Genomic DNA, 20,225 nt, shown 5'->3' with positions numbered 1-20,225 from the left:
TCCCAGCTACACAGATTATGCATAAAACACTCTGCTAGTGTTTGTGGAAAATGTAGATATAGAGCCAAGTCTTGTTCCTTCCTCAAGAAGTTTGGCCCTTGGCTATTTGGTTCTGTATCTTTAAAAAAGATTTTTTTAATGTTTATTTTTTTTTTATTTTTTTTTTAAATTTTTTTTTCAATGTTTATTTATTTCTGGGACAGAGAGAGACAGAGCACGAACGGGGGAGGGGCAGAGAGAGGGAGACACAGAATCGGAAACAGGCTCCAGGCTCTGAGCCATCAGCCCAGAGCCTGACGCGGGGCTCGAACTCACGGACCGCAAGATCGTGACCTGGCTGAATTCGGACGCTTAACCAACTGCGCCACCCAGGCGCCCCTAATGTTTATTTTTGAGAGAGACAGAGACAGAGCATGAGAGGGCGAGGGGTAGAGAGAGAGGGAGACACAGAATCTGAAGCAGGCTCCAGGCACCCCTGGTTCTGTACTTTAAAAGGAACATGGGCTTCCGGTCAGCGTGGTCTGCGTGCCATCTGCGAGTTTCTGACTTTCCTGCTTTCCAGGTAAAATATGGCTAAAAGCTTACGGAGTAAGTGGAAAAGGAAGATGCGTGCCGAAAAGAGAAAAAAGAATGCCCCAAAGGAACTCAGCAGACTTAAAAGTATTCTTAAAATAGATAGTGATGTTTTAATGAAAGATGTTCAAGAGATAGCAACTGTGGTGGTACCTACTAAACATTGTCCAGAGAAAACTGAATGTGTGGTACAAGATGAAAAAGATGACATGAAGATGGAGACTGATATTAAGAGAAACAAAAAGAGTCTTCTAGACCAGCATGGACAATACCCCATATGGATGAACCAGAGACAAAGGAAAAGGCTGAAGGCAAAGCGAGAAAAAGGGAAGGGGAAAAGCAAAGCAAAAGCAGTAAAGGCAGCAAAGGGTTTGGCCTGGTAGACTCTTTAAAAATTTGAAAAATCCTACATGGGACAGGTCTTCGATTAGAATGTGTACGTGGATTTCAGCTTTCACCAAATGAAAACTGTGTTTCCAGATTTAACTTGGCCTTTCTCTTCAAACCCAACTTAACTCCTCAAATTTGTTTTGGGAGCTTGATAAAATATTTTCTTTGATAAATGAAAGCGACACTGGTATTTTAATTGGATGCTGTCCAATGTGCAGGGGTTCTCAGACTTCAAAATTCTATTAAGTGTTACTGTGGTTGTAATTGTTTGGTCTCCATAAAGATAAAAGAAGATATTATACTGACACATTTCAGCTAATTCAGGTTTAAAGAAAACTTACACAACTAAAAATATGTCAGTGGATCTTATAAGCACTACTTGTTTAGAGTTTTGATTTTGTTTAATTCAGAATAAAAGATATTTTGTCTAGAAAAAAAAAAAAAAAAAAAAAAAGGAACATGGATTCAGGGGTGCCTGAGTGGCTCAGTCGGTTGAGCGACCGACTTCAGCTCAGGTCATGATCTCACGGTTTGTGAGCTCGAGCCCTGCGTCGGGCTCTGTGCTGACAGCTCAGAGCCTGGAGCCTGCTTCGGATGCTGTGTCTCCCTCTCTCTCTACCCCTTGCCCGCTCACACTCTGTCTCTTTCAAAAAAAAATCATTAAAAGAAAAAAAAAAAAGGAATATGGATTCAAAATCAACTGGTTTCATTTTCAGTCCTAGGGTTCACTTAGGTCCTTTCCTCTATGAATATTCCAAGTGGAATAACTTTAGGTATGACAGACCTGTGTTCAGAATCCAGCTGTTACTAACTGTATGACCTTAGCCATCACAATTTTAAAATTAAGAGAAGGATGCTTCCTTGGAAAACAAATCTAAAAGAACCTTACAGTTTTCTTTGGTGTCTTTGAGGGGGTCTGTAAGGATGACTTCATGGAAGAGCATAGGTTCCTGGACAACCTACTGGATGTTCTCCTTGGAAGGGGTGGTGTGGAAGTCTCTTCCTCTTCACTGCTAGAGTCTGAAATCTCTGCTGCCGGCAGAAACTCATCCTCTTCTTGGTTACTTTTACTATTACCTAAAAACCTGAATGGTGGGACACATTATTTTCTGATGTTCAGTGTCTAAATAAGAAGTTCCCTAGTAGGTCAGTGTGGATTAGAAGTATCACAGTCTTTCCTGCAACCAAGTAACAAAAGATGTGCTCTGCTTCTTGGGCCCTTGCTACTGTGATGCTCTGCTAAGGGCTTTATTTATATCATCTTGTTAAATTCCTCAACAACCTTGTGACTTGTATTTTGTCATTCCCATCTTGTAGAAGAGGAAACTGAAGCTTAGAAAGGTTAAGTAACCTTCCCAAGGTTACATAGTACAACAAAGCTCAGATTCAAATCCAAGCTGCCAGAATCAAAGTTCATTCTTTTAGGCACTTCACTAAGTCTTGCTGGGGGCAATTATGAAGTCCTGGGAGCCACCTGATCCCAGGGTAGTGTTTCTTGCCGCTTTCAAATTATGACATTTATGTGAAATTAACATAATCCCAGACATACTTAGTAAAAGGTAAATCTAACAGAGTAGCAAATAACAAAAAAATATGCCAGGCTTTAAGAAATAAGATTATAGATATCATAGATGGTAGTGATAAACGTTTTCTGCCTGTTAAGGAAGTCTTACCGAAGCTGCTGCCTAATCCGATTCAAAGTCAAGAGAGAACTCTTTCTATGGATCCGATGGGGGGTAGTGGTAGCTCCATCCTGAGCCTCTGGTTCTTCTGCCTCCCTGCAAGATATTACAGCAAGATTACAAGAAATGGTTTTGAGCACTAGGAATCAGTGGCAGCATCCGAAGTAGTCAAGGGGACTAATGGGTTCCTATTCTTTTTATAGCTACATTGGAGGAACCAATAACACTCTGTGAAAATGTTTATAATTGAAGTCTGACTCAAAAACAAAGTTTGACTAAAGCTTATCATTTAAATCAGACTTGTGCCCTTCTCAACTACAGACCAGAGTATACTAATCCCAGGCAGTTTCTTGTCTTTTGTTGATTCTGAGGTATTGATGGATTTCCTGTCCAGTCTCAAGGTTAGCAGAAATGTAGCTACATATTAAATACAAAGCATTTACCAAGCAAACCTATTATTGACCAGGTGCTGGAGTCTCTGAGCAGGAAATATTGAAATGTATAATTTCTGTCTTGTCACATTATTTGTGCAGCCCATTATTTACAAACATTGTCTAGTGTCAAACTGTAAAGTTTGTTCTAGATGCATTATCTTCTTGTACTATATGTATTTGAGAATGGTTTCCAGTTAAAAAAAACAACAACAGGGGTGCCTGGGTGGCTCAGTTGGTTGAGCGTCCAACACTTGATTTTGGCTCAGGCCATGATCCCAGAGTCATAGGATCAAGCACTGCATCAGGCTCCGCACTGAGTGTGGAGCCTGCCTAAGATTCTCTCTCCCCCCCCCCCCCCCCCCGCTTGTGCTCTCTCATTCTCTCAAACAACAAGAACAACAACAACAACAAATCCAACCCAACAGACTAAGAAACTGACTGTTAATATGTGGTGAAGAGCCATACCAGGACTGTGAAGCAATCCAGGTTTGGGAAATTATCTTCCAGAGCAGTGACCCCCCAAATGACAGCTAGGTATATCAGAATCATCTAAAAAGCATTTCTAAATGCAGATTCCTGGGCCTCACACTTGGAGATTCACAAAGTCTGGGAAGAGGCTCCAAAATCTGTGTTTTGGAAAGGCTCCTGGGTGATTCTACAGCAGTCAGATATGAGATCTGCTGCTCTAACTTTAGCAACTCTGTCCCACACATTTCACATCATGTGAAGGATCTCAATTTGCTCTGTGGGAGGCAGGGTAACACCCCCAATCACCTCTTTTTGATGTTTTCTGGTTTCAGAACCACAGAAGGCACCGAGGATTTCCAGCCCCCCCTGATAGGGGTAAGTGTTCTTTCCTCACAAATCTCTGTGGTTTTCAAAGCTGGGACTCGGGTTCTCAGGATCCTGTGACAGTCAGGTGAAGCCTTCTTGTCATCCTTGGCACATGAGCTTTGAATCTCTCCAGTTTTCTGCGGGGCTTTCAGAGCTGGAGACGAAGTATGAAGTCTATCAGGCTGAGACCTCTTAGTAGGTGAGGTGATTTCAGAGAGGGTCACTTTTCGTTTACTTCTTCCAGGAGAATCCAACGAGGCCCCTGAATTCTGCTGGGAAATCCTAGTGTTGGGTGTCCTAGGGAAACCTAATCCCAAGAGAAATCACCACAGATGATGTATGAATTTTGTAATAAGCACTATTAACACCCTCAATCTCATTCTAGCTAAATTCATCCCCTGAAGTTACACAAAGACATGCGCTGTCCATATTTGTAATTACTGCATGCCTTCTTTCCCCAGGCCAGGAAGCTCTTATTATTTTTTGTCTCTCCTAAATTCCATGGATGATTTTCCTGGTTAGAACCATAAGTCAACCGTTAAATCAGCTTTTGTGATTCAGCACTTTCCCTGAAGTAATCTACCAAAACAGTGGTTTTTTTTTTTTTTTAATTTTTTTTTTTTTCAACGTTTATTTATTTTTGGGACAGAGAGAGACAGAGCATGAACGGGGGAGGGGCAGAGAGAGAGGGAGACACAGCATCGGAAACAGGCTCCAGGCTCCGAGCCATCAGCCCAGAGCCCGACGCAGGGCTCGAACTCACGGACCGCGAGATCGTGACCTGGCTGAAGTCGGACGCTTAACCGACTGCGCCACCCAGGCGCCCCCAAAACAGTGGTTCTTAACCAAGGGTGATACTGCAACCTCTCAGCCCCCATTCAACAGCATTTGAAACAATTTCTATCAGTAGCTGCATTCAATAACACCAAGGCCTAGATTTTTCTTAACTCAGATTATATCTATCCATAGAGATGAGATGGATCCCTGGGGGCAATCAAATGGGTTCTGTGAATGCACAGACCCACATTTGGATTTGCCTCTTTACCATGACCAAAGGCACCAGGAACTCAGCCATTCATTCAGATATCAGCAGAGCTGTAAAAATGGCAGGGTGTGTGCCAGGTGATAGGAGAAAACAAAAACTGAATGAAACTCAATCCTGGTCCCTATTCACAGGATGTTCTAGTCTAACTGGGGAGATGATACATGTAAATGTCTATAATATGAAGTAAAATCATCCTAAAGCACCTAAGTGCTAATAAATATGGCTTTTGAGATAGACCTTGAAAAAAAGACAAGATTTCAACAGAGTTGAAAGGGGAGGGAAGGGGGCATATAGGGAGAGAATAGACCAGATCGATGTGAGTGAAGACAACAAGGCAAGAAAGCACTGGGCACAGAGGAGTTCACTTTAGTCACAGCACATGGTTTTGTTGGGAACAGCTGCAGGTAAGGTGAAGGAAGCCATCTATACCTGTGTGATGAATATGAGGGTAACTCATATCTAGATTGATATAAAAATGTTCCAATGTCCTGGTCTCCTTCATACCTCATTTTCCCATCTTTCTGTTAAAAACAATCTAAAAATTTTTCATCAAATCCTCTCTCCTCTAATTATGTAACTGTGTCAAGTCTAAATTTCTTACCCCAACTGTCAAGGTCCTGCAAATTCAAGTCAAAAAAATACCACCATTTATTTCTAAATGGCAATGTTGCCAATTATTTCTTTAGTAATCTTCTGGTATTTCCCAAATGTTTTACAAATTTATATTCAACTCCTAAATATAGACTGTACTAAGGGGCTATCAAGAACACAAATAACTTATGCCAGACAAACTTGGCACATACACAAAGAATTCAGGACTAATGACACATAATAGGATGAGCTCTCAGAACCGCCATGAAGTGGCTTCAAATACATTAGAAGTGAAAAAAGTAAGATGAAAAGGGATATATCCAGTATGCTACTCTACTGGATAAGAAAAAAAAATTATATGCATGTTTTAGTATATGCTTATGTGTGTGTGTCTGTCTGTATGTGTGTATATATGTATGTATGTATGTATGTATGTGTATACACACACACACACAGATATCTGATTTTTGCAAAAAAAAACAAAACAAAACACACACACAGAAAAAACAAACCAGAAACTAATAAAATTGATTACCTACAAAAGATGGAATGGAAACAGGGTACAAGGGCAAAGAAAGGAATGGGTCTTCTCTGAATACACTTGTTTTAAATAGCTTTGACTCTTATTTTACTGTTTTGCATGCTTAAAAAAATTAATCACAGGTGGGAAAGGCCCTAAAATTAAACAGAAATAAAAGAACCTAACTGCCTATCACCAATAATATAACCATCAGAGGGAAAAGAAAAAAAACAATCAAAATAACTTTACTCCCTCAGTGGGATATATTCTAAAGGCATAAAGAACTGCAAATAAATTTTGAACTTTAGTTGGTAAGTTAACTACTGGTAGTAGTATTGGTATAGCAATCGTGAAATTACTTTGTACTGGGATTGCTCCTGAGAACCAAGGCTCTTCTTAAAGAAGGGAGATACAACTATGGAATATGGGAAGGTGAGGAAGAACCCTGTGGTATAGATTAAAAGTATCAGTATGAATTTAAGAGTTTTAAAATACGTATTTCTTATCTCTTCTACAAGGATCTAAAAGCAAGGTCATCTTAATAAGCAAAGCTTTCGAAGATATAGGGCTCAACATTACTAATCATTAGGGAACAATTATGTAACAATGACATCCCTCACATCCATGAGGCTGGCTACTATAAAAACACAGAAAACAGCAAGCGTTGGTGAGGATGTGGGGAAACTGGAACCTTTGTGCACTGTTGGTGAAAATGTAAAATGCCGCAGCTGCTATGGAAAACAGTATGGTGGTTCCTAGAAAAATTAAAAATACAACCTAACATATGACCCAGCAATTCCACTTCTGGGTATATACCCAAAATGAAAGCAGACACTTGAGCAGATATTTATACACCCATGTTCATAGCAATAAGTTACAATAGCCAAAAGGTGAAAGGAACCCAAGTATCCACTGACAGATGAATGGATAATCAAAATGTGGTATATATATACTATAGACTATTATTTAGCCTTAAAAAGGAAATTTTACCTCAAATAGCCAAAGCAATCTTGAGAAAGAAGAACAAAGCTGGAGGCATCACGCTCCCTGATTTCAAACTATATTACAAACCTATAGTAATCAAAACAGTAGGGTATTGGCATAAAAACATACATATAGATCTGTGGTACAGAATAGAAAGTCCCAAAATAAACCCCCACACACGGTCAATTAATTTACAAAAAAGGAGCCAAGAATATACAATGGGGAAAAGATAGTCTCTTCAATAAATGGTCCTGGGAGAACTGGACAGCCACATGCAAAAAAAAAAAATGAAATGGGACCCTATCTTCCACCATACACAAAAACCAACTCAAAATGGACTAAAAATTTGAATGTCGACCTGAAACCATAAAATTCCTAGGAGAAAACGTAGGTGGTAAGCTCTTTGACATTGGTCTTGGAGACGATTTTTTGGATCTGAAACCAAAAGCAAAAACAAAGCAAAAATAAACAAGTGGAACTACATCAAACCAAAAAGTTTCTGCATCAACAAAATGAAAAGGCAAATCTATGAGTGAGAGAAAATATTCACAAATCATTTATTGGCTAAGGGGTTGATATCCAAAAAAGACAAAGAACTCATATAACTCAACAGCAAAAAGGCAAACAATCTGATTAAAAAATAGGCAGAAGATCTGAATAGACAGTTTTCCAAAGAGGACATACAGATAGCCAACAGGTACACGGAAAGATGCTCAGTATCACTAATCATCAGGGAAATGCAAATCAAAATTAGAAGACAACACGTCATATCTGTCAGAATGGCTATTATCAAAAAGACAAGTGTTGATGAGGACATGGAAGAAAAGGAACCCTCATGCACTCTTGGCAGGAATGTAAATTGGTATAACCACTGTGGAAAACAGTATGAAGGTTCTTCAGAAAATTAAATAGAAATATCATTCAATCTAGCAATTCTACTTTTGTGTATTTATCTGAAGAAAAGGAAAACACTAACTTGAAAAGGTATGTGTACCTCCAATGCAGTATTAGATACAATAGTCAAGATATGGAAGCAACTTAAGTATCCATCAATGAATGAATGGATAAAGATACATACACATAAACACACACACACACACACACACACAGGAATATTTTTCAGCCAAAAAAGGAATAAAATCCTGCCATTTTCAACAACATGAATGGAGCTTCAGGGCTTTCCACTAAGTGATATAAGTCAGAGAGAGAAAGACAAATATCCTATGACCTCACTTATATGTGGACTCTAAATTTAAAAAAGTGAAAAAACAAAAAACAAGCTCATAGATACAGAGAACAGATTGGTGATCACCAGAATCAGGGGATGGGTGAAATGGGTGAAGGAGGTGAAAACTTACTAACTTCCAGTTGCAAAGTAAGTAAGTCATGAGGATATAGTGTACATGGAGATATAATAGCAACTATTGTTAAGAATACAGTTATTGCATATCTGAAAGTTGGTAAGAGAGTAAATCTTACAAGTTCTCATCTCAAGAAAAAGTTATTTGAACCATGAGTGGTGACAGATGTTAACAAATCATTATGTTGTATAACTGAAACTAATATAATGTTATGTTAATTACACCTCAATTTTCTTTAAAAAGGGAAAATTTGACACATGTTAAAACATGGATGGTCCTTGAGGACATTATGATAATTTAAACCAGTCAGAAAAGGGTAAATTCTGTATAATTCCACTTCTATGAGGTATCTAGAATAGTCAAATTCAGTAAAAGAAAGCAGAATGGTGGTAGTCACCCAGGGATGGTGGATGGGGAATTGGGAGTTATTGTCTAACGGTTGCAGAGTTTCAGTTTTAGAAGATGATGATGGTTGCACAAAAACAAAAATGTATTTAATGCCATTTAACTGTACACTTAAAAATGACTAAAATGGGAGATGGTTAAGCATCAGGTCATGATCTCGCCGTTTATGAGTTCGAGCCCTGCGCCCGGCTCTGTGCTGACAGCTCAGAGCCTGGAACCTGCTTCTGATTCTGTGTCTCCCTATCTCTCTGCTCCTCCCCTGTTTCCTCTCTCTCAAAAAAAAAATAAACATTTTTTAAAAACTAAAAAATTACTAAAATGGTAAATTTTATACTGTGTGTGTTTCAACATGTGTCCAATCAGTACCTGGCCCACTGCTCAATACTATAGCACTAACTCAATACTATATGAGTTAATATTTTATCATATTCCTTTAGTCTCAATATTGCCCACTGTGACCCATCTCACACTTACCATTGAGCTCCAGTTTCTTCTTTGCCCTTGGGGTGACAGGATGAGAAGGAGTTCGGCGAGATTTGGAGGTAGAATGCCTTGATTCAATCCTTTTGATCGCATGCTCTGCTGTGGTCCTAGAAGGGCTTTCTATGCTCTTGGTCTTGACTCCCACAGGCTTCTGGCTCCTCGGGCTGCCTTCTTGTAGCTTATCAAACTCTGCAAATAGTTCTGGGGATAGTGGTCTGAATGCCTTCTCATTCCAAGATAGTTTCACAAAGAGTATCTTCTCGTCTTTCAGATCCATAGGTAACACTTCATCTGGGCCTAATGCTACTACCTGAATTTAGGATGTACAGGTGAACAGGAAGAAATGTGAACCAAATGAGCCAAGGAATTCTTCATGAGAGTGATGATTAAAAATCATTTAATCTGTATCCTTACCTGGAATGTCACTCTTCCAAACTAAAGAGGCACAGACATGGCATAGCAAATTTCCAGACTCATAGCTGACACTCCTACACTGAGCTGTTTTCTTTCCCAGTCCAATCTACTCACTCATGTCAAATTTCCCCACAACTTCTCTAAGCACGCTCCCCTGCTCAAGTCCATAATGGCTCCCAGCTCCAGCAAGATCTGATTATTAAACTGGTTTTTGGTACCTTCTAAAATCTGGCCCCACTCTACCTCCTGAGTGCTCAGTATTCTTCCAAATGGCCTTCCATCACTATTTGAGCTTGGCTTGTCACAGCCCTGCTTATCCCCCACACCCCATTATGTTCCTACCTAAATACCTTCTTCCCACTCTGCCTTTCCAAATTGACCCATTTTGCTACTTCAACTTCTATATCTGCCTTTTACTCCTTCACTCTTTTAACTCCAGAGACAAATTATTTTGAGGCATATGCTATGCTGGGCTCACAGACTGGAAAAGAAAACAGACTATGGTCATGCCATACCTAAGTCTCTTTGCCCTACCATTAAACCAACTACTTAGGAGTGCCTGGGTGGCTCAGTCGGTTAAGCGTCGACTTCAGCTCAGGTCACGATCTCGCGGTCCGTGAGTTCGAGCCCCGCGTCAGGCTCTGGGCTGATGGCTCAGAGCCTGGAGCCTGCTTCCAATTCTGTGTCTCCCTCTCTCTCTGCCCCTCCCCCGTTCATGCTCTGTCTCTGTCTCAAAAATAAATAAACGTTAAAAAATAAATAAATAAACCAAGTACTTAATCACCATGAGACCTTATTTCATATCATGATCTAACCCCATTTTAGGGGCCTGAAGTAGCTCAAAAAATAACCTGTATCTTAGTTTCCAAACCAGTGTCTCAATTCATTCTACAGTTCATCGGAACCTGATTTATCACAAAATCACGTAAAATAAATTTGCCCTAAGCAACTAACACTAACACTCTTTGTACTGATCTACTCAAGGTGAAGTCCTCATTTAAGCAAGTGTATTCACCCTTGCAATGCTTTGTCTGCCACAATCACAGCTAAATATAATTTCCCACTGAGATACATTTGCTAATTCCTGCTCATCCCTCAGGTCACAACCTAAATGTCACTTCCTCCAGGAGGCTCCTAACACACAGTAAGTGCTCTCCATAAATATTTGTTGAGATAAAGTAGGCAGGTAAGCAGAAAAGATGACAAACAGGAAAAAATGCATTTCCGTAGGGTAAATTAAAGCCAGTAATATTTCTGAGGTCATGCAGTTTAGGAGGCAGCCAGAAATAAACTTCAAGATAGAACTGAGTGTCAAGGCATCACCTACCTGCACATGGCCAATGATGGTCTCAGCATTAATGTTGCTGTTACAGGCAGGGTAATCATACCAGAATATCTCCTGTGCTGCAGGCTTCCGGCCCAGCAAATGCCGTTTACTGACAGGCACTTCACAGAATCTGATAAACCACTGGACTCGAGCACGTTTCTTGGAATGAGGTTCAGAATCTAGGACGGACAGGTGGAAAAGGGAGGGTTAAGAAAATGCAAGAACATTTTATTAAACACTTCCTATGTGCCAGACACTGTACTAAGCACCCGATAATACTTGATTGACATATTATTTTTAATCCTCACATTAACCCTACAAGGTAGGTATTATGGCTATCTCTCTTTTACAGGCAAAGTATTCAAGTTACAGGGACCTTAAGTAATTTGTCAAAGGTCATAGGATCAACCAGCAGCGATCTGACTCCACCAGCACCCATGTCTTTCTCATTTTGTTCCACTTCCTAATGAGGCTATCGGTCATCAAAGAAGTTACAAAAGGCATTTGAGAGGAGCAATTCTAAACACAGGCACTGAACAAATCTGGCAAATCAGGGATTATAAAGAAGCCACCAAAAATAGCAAAACAAAAATTGTGGCAAAAATTAGAGCATTAGCCACTGAGGTGACTTCCAGCAAACGTATGCTTGCATTTTTTAGCTTTATCTTTATACATTAATATGATATTAATATACATTAATATCACTCCATACCAGCATCAGGCCCAAGTGAAAGGACATACACAATCACTAGCACCACCATCATCATCGCCTCTTCTCTTCCCTCACTTCAGATAAAGACTGAAGCCATCCAATGGAGCAACACACAAAGATTCTAAAATCTATACACAAAGGCCCGTAGCTCAAATACAGAAGCCCACCGTGCCAATGTGCTCCCCCTGGTGGATGTTAGTTTCATGAGGTTTTCCTCCACATTCCTTTTAGGCATACAAACTGCCACAGGAATACCTATCCTGTCATTCTCTGCCTAGCTTTTGGAAGACACAGTTTTATGTAGTTTCTAATTGCTATCTTTCTTCTTCTTCTTGTTTTTTTAAAGTTTATTTATTTATTTTTGAGAGAGAGAAAGAGGGACAGAGGATCTGAAGAGGGCCCTGTGCTGACAGCAGAGAACTTGATGTGGAGCTTGAACTCACAAACCATGAGATCATAACCTGAGCCGAAGTTGGACGCTTAACTGACTGAGCCACCCAGGAGCTCCTGCTATCTTTATTCTTAATTCCCCTTTTGGAACTCTGCCCCATTCCTACCTTTCTGCTTTGCAGAGGGTTAAAAGCTCAGAAAGTCAGTTGAGGGCTGTGAGTGTGGACATGCAGCCTCTGGTTAACACTACCTTCCCTTTTGTTCCTCTGGAATTAGGGGTAGTAATGGCTTTCTGCACTTACTGATCTCTGGGAAATACCACCTTTTGTTCCTCCAGCCTTTTCAACACTTATATACAAGTCCCTATGGGAAAAACTAAAGATCTTTTTGTTTTCTTGATTGAACATCAACTGACATACCTTCCCAATCCAACTTATCTCCTCCCTTGTAAAAAAAAAAGTTACATTTTCAAAATTCATCACTATCTTCCTCATACTAAAATTAAAGGACACCAGGGTGCCTGGGTGGCTCCGTCAGTTAAGCATCTGACTTTGGCTCAGGTTATGATCTCGCGGTTCATGAGTTTGAGCCCCACATTGGGCTCTGTGCTAACAGCTCAGAGCCTGGAGCCTGCTTTGGATCCTGTGTCTCCCTCTCTCTGCCCCTCTCCTGCTCACATTCTGTCTCTCTCTCTCTCTCAAAAATAAACATTAAAAAAAAATTTTGTTAATTAAATTTAAAGGACACGTCTGTATCATCTATTTTTTTTCCTTCCCCCTTCCTCCTGAATTTATCCTTTATCCAAAACTGCCTTAAGGACCATTTTACCCACTCCTAAAAATAATGGAAAACCTAATTCTTGAACTCCGCCAATCCCATTTTTACCCACTACTGCTCTAGCGAGCAAAAAAGTTTACTAGACGTAACAGGGTACAGCTAGTGCTTAAGTGACCCCACCTCAGAATCTAGGGTTCACACCCTCTATGTTGCAGTGAACAGAAAAACCAGCAATCAGAAATCTTGCAGCTCCCAATCATTCATGATAAGGAATGGTTCTCATTCCAGCCCCAAACTCACCATCTTCAAACAACTCAACCAATTTAGCAACATACGGATTTTCATCATCATCCCCTTCAATCAACACGAATTGTCCAACTTGGATGTGAATCTCAGTCAAACTACCTTCTATTTTGACACTCATTTCTCTAGGAGGGAGAGAAACATGTTAGGAAATCGTTTAGGATGGGCCAACCTCTTCCGACCCTCTGGGCACAGATGAAAGTGCTCTCCAACTGGAAATCCCTGAAATAGTTTCTCTCTGATGACCAATTCTCCTATTAGGAAACCAATTCACCCATAAAGTCATATGCCAGAAGAGATGAAATGGGTTGAATCAATTGTTTCAGTGTGAATGATTAATCTAGAGGCCTTACTATGAACCCTAACTTCTCTCGGTTATTGACAAAGAACAAAGGCTTTCCAAGCATGAAAGCTGCCCAGTAACAGTATCAAATTCTTCAGAGACCTCTAGGGCTGAGAGGACATCTAAACAACATCAAATCCCACCCTATTATTATGCAGAAATACACAGAACCCACCTTAAATAGATATAACATTATCATACCTACCAAATTTTATTAATGATATAACATCTTACTGTATCACTGCTTTATTTATGCTATCATCTTACATTAAACAAAACCCTTCCTTATAATCTATTCATATTTATTGTCCCTCAACTCTCAATCTGTAATAACTAGAACAGGCTGGATACAAGTTATTAATAGTTTAGTGTGGAGAAGCTATTATTTCCAGGACACCCAACAGAGTCCATCACTCACTTGTAGATGTGGTAGTGTAGTTTTTGATCCAACAATGGCCTGCCAACCCACGAGTAAGTTTGTCTGGTCTTCAGCCTTGTAGGGTAGTATGCCATGGCTCCTATATGAAAGTCACTAACTGAGTTAACATGACAATGCTCTGATGGATTCTAGTACACAGTTCCCTGCCTTCGGTGAGTTCGGCCTACTCTTCTGCCCCCAATACATTTTATATCCAGATTTTAGATTTAGAAAACATTTTCTTTGATGAAAAAGTCAAGTTCTATACAGACTGAACACAGGAAATTTAGTATCATCTGTGTATGTCTTGTACTGTCTTATCTGTTCCTATGCACAGTCAATATGTAAGAAAAGAAACTATAAATATTTAGAAGTACCTACTAGCTACAATGCACAATGATAGGTATTAAACATTCAACAACTCGAAACTAAATACAGTGATACAATGGTTGTAAGCATCTTCATAACACTTATAAACCAGGTCTTAAGGCTGTTGAAGTAGCAAAGGCTCCCTACAGGGGTTTTCTGAACTGAATATTGAATAATAAGTAAATATTGATAAGATAAAATTAAATGAGGGATTCTAAGGGATGGAGGGAAAAACATGCAAGAGGCATTTAGGGGAATGGTAATGGGTTTTATCAAGTATATCATTACACTTACATTGAAGACAAAAAACACAAAACCTCTCTGACATTTGAAAGGGGACTTTTCCTGTGCATCTGACAGACCCTAGCTGTAAGTAGTGTGAATAGCAAAAAGAAATGCTTATGTTAAAGTACATGGGGAAAAAAAGGAGACACTTTTACTGATAAAAACAGAAATGTGAATGAAAAATCCAAGGATAGCTGACAATCCTCTCTACAATTTGAGAGCTGCAATCTATTAGTCCTAATAATAATGCCAATCTATTATTTTAAGTTTAAGTAATTAAGATAATAAATCTTTCCTCTAAATTCAATGCTTTTTTTATGAAACTAAAATTTGACAAAACTGGGGCTAAATAAAAAATTTTTTAATCCTTTTGACAGAATTACTCTGAATTACTGATAGATGGGCCAATAATTTCAGGCTGTGTTGAAAACAATATCCTGATTAAACAAGCTGGTTTCCTAAAGTTCAGTAGCATGTCCTATATTCTAACTTGGGAACATTCTGACCTATAAGATTTTCAGCTTTTGAAAAAGGTATTTTTTATGGGGCACCTGGGTAGCTCAGTAGGTTAAATGTCTGACTTCAGCTCAGGTCATGATCTCACAATCTGTGAGCTGGGAGTCCTGCATCGGGCTCTCTGCTGTCAGCTTGGCCCACTTGGGATCCTCTGTGTCCCCCTCTCTCTGCCCCTCCCCTGCTCACGCTCTCTCTCTCCCTCCCTCCCTCTCTCAAAAATAAACAAAAAAACCCCACACTGAACATTTAAAAAAATAAATTTAAAAAAATAAAAAAGGTATTTTTTTCCTATGCTTTGAGGAAACTAATTAGCAAAAAGAAGAAAAGATACTAAGTCATTAGTAAATACACAGCTTAGAAAAGATGCCTAAATGATTGCTATTAAAAACATTAACAGTACTATATAATTCACACATAATACTATTAAAATGAATCTAATTTTAATTAAGTACATCACAGAAATGAACAAATAGCAAAGACTAAGGAGTAAAAAATGTAGGAGACTTGTGCTCAAATAAAAAGTGAATTTGGATTCATTATAACCAATAATCTCTTGGTAAAAATTAGTAAAACGTTTTGAATCACAATAAATGTTAAGGAAATACAGAACACTAACTTACCTTACAATATATGTTTCTTTTAATGGATGATCTAACACAGAACTGTCAGTAGTAAACTTGGATCTTTTCACCTTTCCACAATGCAACCAGGCAAAATAGGCTACAGAGGTAACAAAAGATGCAAATAAATTACAGATCTCACTAAATCCTGCCATTAAAAAAAAACAAAAACCTGGAATGTCACTGAGAGTACTTTGCAGCAAACTGGTCTCCCTGAAAACTTTCTATAATTCCCGAATAATCTAAGTGTAGAATAAATCACCTGATTTGCCACTTTGACTATAATATTTGACTCCACTGAAACAACATTTTCATTCTTTCAACCCCCAAATTGGCAAAGAGAAGGACAACCACCTATAAGGTACTCATGTATACCTAAGGGAATCAAATCCAAGCTCTCAGCTTTTTATAATACGATGATATTTTAGCTTACTAAAGCAGACATCCTCCTTCAAAAACCAATCCAAGATAAAATTTCTAGGAGGTCATGAGCTATGATCAATGAGACCAGTATGTGGGGTGCCTGGGTGGCTCAGTCAGTTAAGCGTCCAACTTGATTTCAGCTCAGGTCATGATCTCACGGTACTTGATTTCAGCTCAGGTCATGATCTCACGGTTCGTGGGATTGAGCTCCACACTGGGTTCTATGCTGACAGTGCAGAGCCTGCTTGCAATTCTCTCCTTCTCTCTGTCCCTCCCCACCTCAAAAGAATAAAAAATAAAAAAAAATGAGACCAGTATATGGACATATATATACAAGGGTGGGTGGTTTACCCTAGGCTGAACAAACAGGGATACTGGAAGAAAGACTGTCTGGGCTTAGAAATATAACCTGCCTCCCACTGCTCTATCACTATGCTTCAAGCCTGCTTTCCCAAACTTTAAGCAGATCAAGGTTGTTGGTGTCCTCAGATGTATTACACAGTTGCTGTTCTCTCTTCTTGCATATCTTTGCAGGGATGGCTCAGGTCTCAGCCCCAATAAAACTTTCTCAGATAGGCCTTCACTGATACCCAATGGAAAGTTACCCTGTTACTCCCTTATACTGTCCATCATGTTCCATTACCCCACCCTATGATCAAAGCAATAAACACTATATTAATTTCTTATTTATTGTACTTCCTATACTAGAATGTTAACTTCCAGGGGGGCCTGGGTGGCTCAGTCAGTTAAGCATCTGGCTCTTGATTTTGGCTCAGTTCATCAATTTCATGGATTCATGAGTTTGAGCCCCACATCAGGCTCTGTGCTGATGGCATCGAGCCTGCTTGGGATTCTCCCTCTTTCTGCCTCTCCCCTGCTCACACTCTCTCTCAAAATAAATAAACTTAAAAAAAAAAAAAGAATGTTAGCTTCCAAAAAGCACAGATATTGGGACCTTGTCTATCTTATTCATAACTGTATCCCCAGAGCCTAGGTTAGTACTTGGCACACAAAAGGTGAATGAATGAATGAATGAAAAAACAAACTGATTTTAAAAATTGTCTGACTCTTGATTTTGGATCAGGTCATGATCTCATGGTTCATGAGCCCCATGGTGGGCTCCATGCTGACAGTGCAGAGCCCGCTTGGGATTCTCTCTCATTTCCTCTCTCTCCCTCTCCCCTGCTTGTACTCTCTCTTTCTCTCAAAATAAGTAAATAAACTTAAAAAAAAAGGATTTAAAAAATCATTAGTGTCAATTAATACCAAGTGTGGTATGGACAGAGAACAGCCAGAAATCTCATACACTGCTGAAGGGCACGTAAATTGGTAAAACTGCTTTGGAAAATGGGCAGTATCTACTAAAACTGAACATATGAACATCCTATGACCCAGGAATTCCAACAGAATATACCCAACAGAAAAACATACAAACCATTGAAAGACATGAACCAGAATGTTCACAGCAGCTCTATACAGCAATGAAATTCAACAAACTATAACTGCACACATGGGGAAAATCTCACAAAGTAACAATGAACTAAAGAAATCAGACACCAGAAAATACCATACTATATCAATTCCATTTATATAAAGTTCAAAAATAGGTAAAAGTAACCTATGGTGTTAGATGTCGTAATAGAAGGTAACCTAGGTGACTGAAAGGGAACATGGTGGGAAGCCGGATGTTTCTGGGACGCTGGTCATGTTTCTTGATCTGCATGCTGGTTGCACAGGTATGTTCTCTTTAAGAAAATTCATTGATCTGTACATTTGATATGTTCACTTGTCTGTAAATATTTTTCAATGAAAAGTTCAAAAAATTAATGGAGAGTCCATCTAAAGAGGCAGCATAAGATGTCAAGCCTCTTTGTACTGTTATCCCACTTTCTTACCTTATGACCCAGCATTTCATCTCATCCACTATCACCAGAGAGATCACCCAAGAGGGGTGATGAATGGGGTAGAAAGTCAGTCAGTCTGACTTGGCCTAGCAAAGGCTTTGGCTTCTAGGAGATACCCACAACAGACTCTCAGTGTTGCAGATACCAGAAATCGGGAACATACATACCACCCAGTGCAGGGTGCCACACCCAAGGAAAACATAAGGGAGTCATGGTTGTAGTAAAAATGATAGCGGATACATATTGAGCCAATATTATGATAGAAGGTGGAGCCAAAACTCTACGAATTTATCTCATTTAATCCTCAAAATAATCCTAGAACAATGCTAGCACATACTAAGTGCACAGTAGGTACTCAATAATAAATATTTGCTGAATGAAAGGTAGGTGCTATTAGCCCTTCAAAATGATTAACTTGTCCTGGGGCACCTGGGTGGCTTGGTCAGTTAAGCGCCCGACTTCAGCTCAGGTCATGATCTCACAGTTCATGGGCCGGAGCCCTGCGTCAGGAAGTGTTCACAGCTCAGAGCCTGGAGCCTGCTTTAGATTCTGTGTCTCTTTCTCTCTCTGCCCCTCCCCCACTCATGCTGTCTCTGTCTCTCAAAAAAAGTGAATACACGTTAAAAAATTTTTTTTAAATGATTAACTTGTCTCAATGTTACTCTGGATGGCACAGCCTTAATTAGAACCCTGAGCAGCCAGATTCCGATGAACTCTAAACCACTTCACTTTACAACACCTGTGTGAAAGTGGATACTGTTAATACATGCCTAAGAGAACTTGCTTCTGTTGTGCTTACTACAATAAGTCAGGCTTCCCAGGCCACTAACTGGGAAGTCAAATGTATCCCGATTTTCTTACCCACAACATGGGGATAATAATAGACTCTTCCTTCTATTCAACAAAAAATTTTAATCACCCATTGTGTGCCAGGCACTATTCTAGAATTAAGTGAGAAAATGCAAAAATGGTAAAAATCACTTGCCCACTCCCTAATCCCTTGCATTTATTTTTAAGAGATAGTGGTTCTTTTTTTTTTTTTTTTAATAATTTGATGAGCGTTATGAAACTCTCATACAATTCACACAAAATTTTGCTTTTAATTTCAGGGGATTCATAAACCTTATAAAATCCACATATTGCCCTCTATTACGTTAAAAACTGTTGCAGAAGGACGTGGTAAATTATGCTGTCACATCGGAAACCTCCGTTGGCATTCACAAGTACCCAAAAACAGCACGGAAGAGGGTACCATTTTTACGGACAACTAAAAGAGAAAACTGACACATCTAATCATTGTAGTTTCGCAGATAGTAGCCCCGGATAGGAATCTCACATCTCATGTGTCTAAGTCCAGTGCTTTTTCCAACCGTAAAAACAGAAGGCCTTTCTATTCCGGGGTTAGCCCAGAGGAAGTAAAAGACGTGCCAGTAGACTTCTCTCCTAGAAAGCAGGTGGATGAGAGTCCAGCAGTTAAGAGCAACTCATCTGGGGGTTAAAAAAAAAAAAAAAAAAAAGACCTGGGTAGGAGCCCAGGCCTCTTACTCACAAAAAGCGACCTAGACAAGTCTCTCTCTGGGCTCAATTGATACATCTGTAAAATGGAATCATAACTTCTGCTGCTTTGCCTTCCCTGTGGTGCTTGGTTCACGATGGCTCAAAGGAGGAAAAGATGCAAATGCATCACAAGGGCAAAGCCGACAGAAGATATGGTTACGATCATTAAATGAGAACCTCAGGGCGCTGTGGCCAGGAATACTCACGCTTTTCTGCTGTTGGCTTCCGGTTTCCCCAACTACAAATTCTCCGTCCCTGACGGAGTGGGAAGCCTTTTACAAATCGGGATGTGGAAAAGAAGAATGCTCCTAATGGGCTTAGAATTTAACAGGCGCTTAGTAAATATCTGCTGAACGAATCAATGATTGAGTGCGTCCACAGAGAAAAACTTCCGCAGTCCCCCTGGCTCAGATCCCCCTCCAGCCCCGGAACTCCACACTCACCAGTTGCCTAAGCCCTCCGATTCCACCGTCTCTGCTTCAGGAGCTCGTGGAGCCGCAGCAATTCTAACCTGCCCCAGCTGGACTCCTCTTACAGGCACTGGCCGCACGCTGGAAACAAAGCG

General features: G+C 39.8%; 2 protein-coding genes across 2 annotated transcripts in view; one reads left to right on the top strand and one right to left on the bottom strand.

The window, feature by feature from the left end:
* ORC1 (origin recognition complex subunit 1) overlaps positions 1-20,211 on the bottom strand; it is a 34,117-nt gene extending 13,906 nt beyond the window's left edge. The window contains exons 1-9 of the mRNA XM_047085029.1: positions 20,104-20,211; positions 15,777-15,876; positions 13,987-14,086; positions 13,223-13,350; positions 11,044-11,222; positions 9,294-9,612; positions 3,854-4,220; positions 2,637-2,741; positions 1,853-2,048 (exon numbers count right to left, since the gene is read on the bottom strand). Coding sequence (XP_046940985.1) covers positions 1,853-2,048; positions 2,637-2,741; positions 3,854-4,220; positions 9,294-9,612; positions 11,044-11,222; positions 13,223-13,350; positions 13,987-14,081 — 1,389 coding nt within the window. The 5' untranslated portion in view covers positions 14,082-14,086; positions 15,777-15,876; positions 20,104-20,211. The remainder of the gene's footprint in view (positions 1-1,852; positions 2,049-2,636; positions 2,742-3,853; positions 4,221-9,293; positions 9,613-11,043; positions 11,223-13,222; positions 13,351-13,986; positions 14,087-15,776; positions 15,877-20,103) is intronic.
* LOC124515949 (uncharacterized protein C12orf31 homolog) lies at positions 524-1,136 on the top strand. Its single transcript, XM_047085030.1, has one exon. The coding sequence runs from the start codon at positions 570-572 to the stop codon at positions 954-956; it is 387 nt and encodes a 128-aa protein (XP_046940986.1). The 5' UTR covers positions 524-569; the 3' UTR covers positions 957-1,136.
* Positions 20,212-20,225: the final 14 nt, after the last annotated feature.

Source organism: Lynx rufus, unplaced genomic scaffold (assembly GCF_022079265.1).
Source record: "Lynx rufus isolate CCGP_SWC_20201006 ecotype Redwood Valley unplaced genomic scaffold, mLynRuf1.p SCAF_2, whole genome shotgun sequence".
Classification (NCBI taxonomy): Eukaryota; Metazoa; Chordata; class Mammalia; order Carnivora; family Felidae; genus Lynx; species Lynx rufus.
This window is presented reverse-complemented; position numbering and strand designations above follow the sequence as displayed.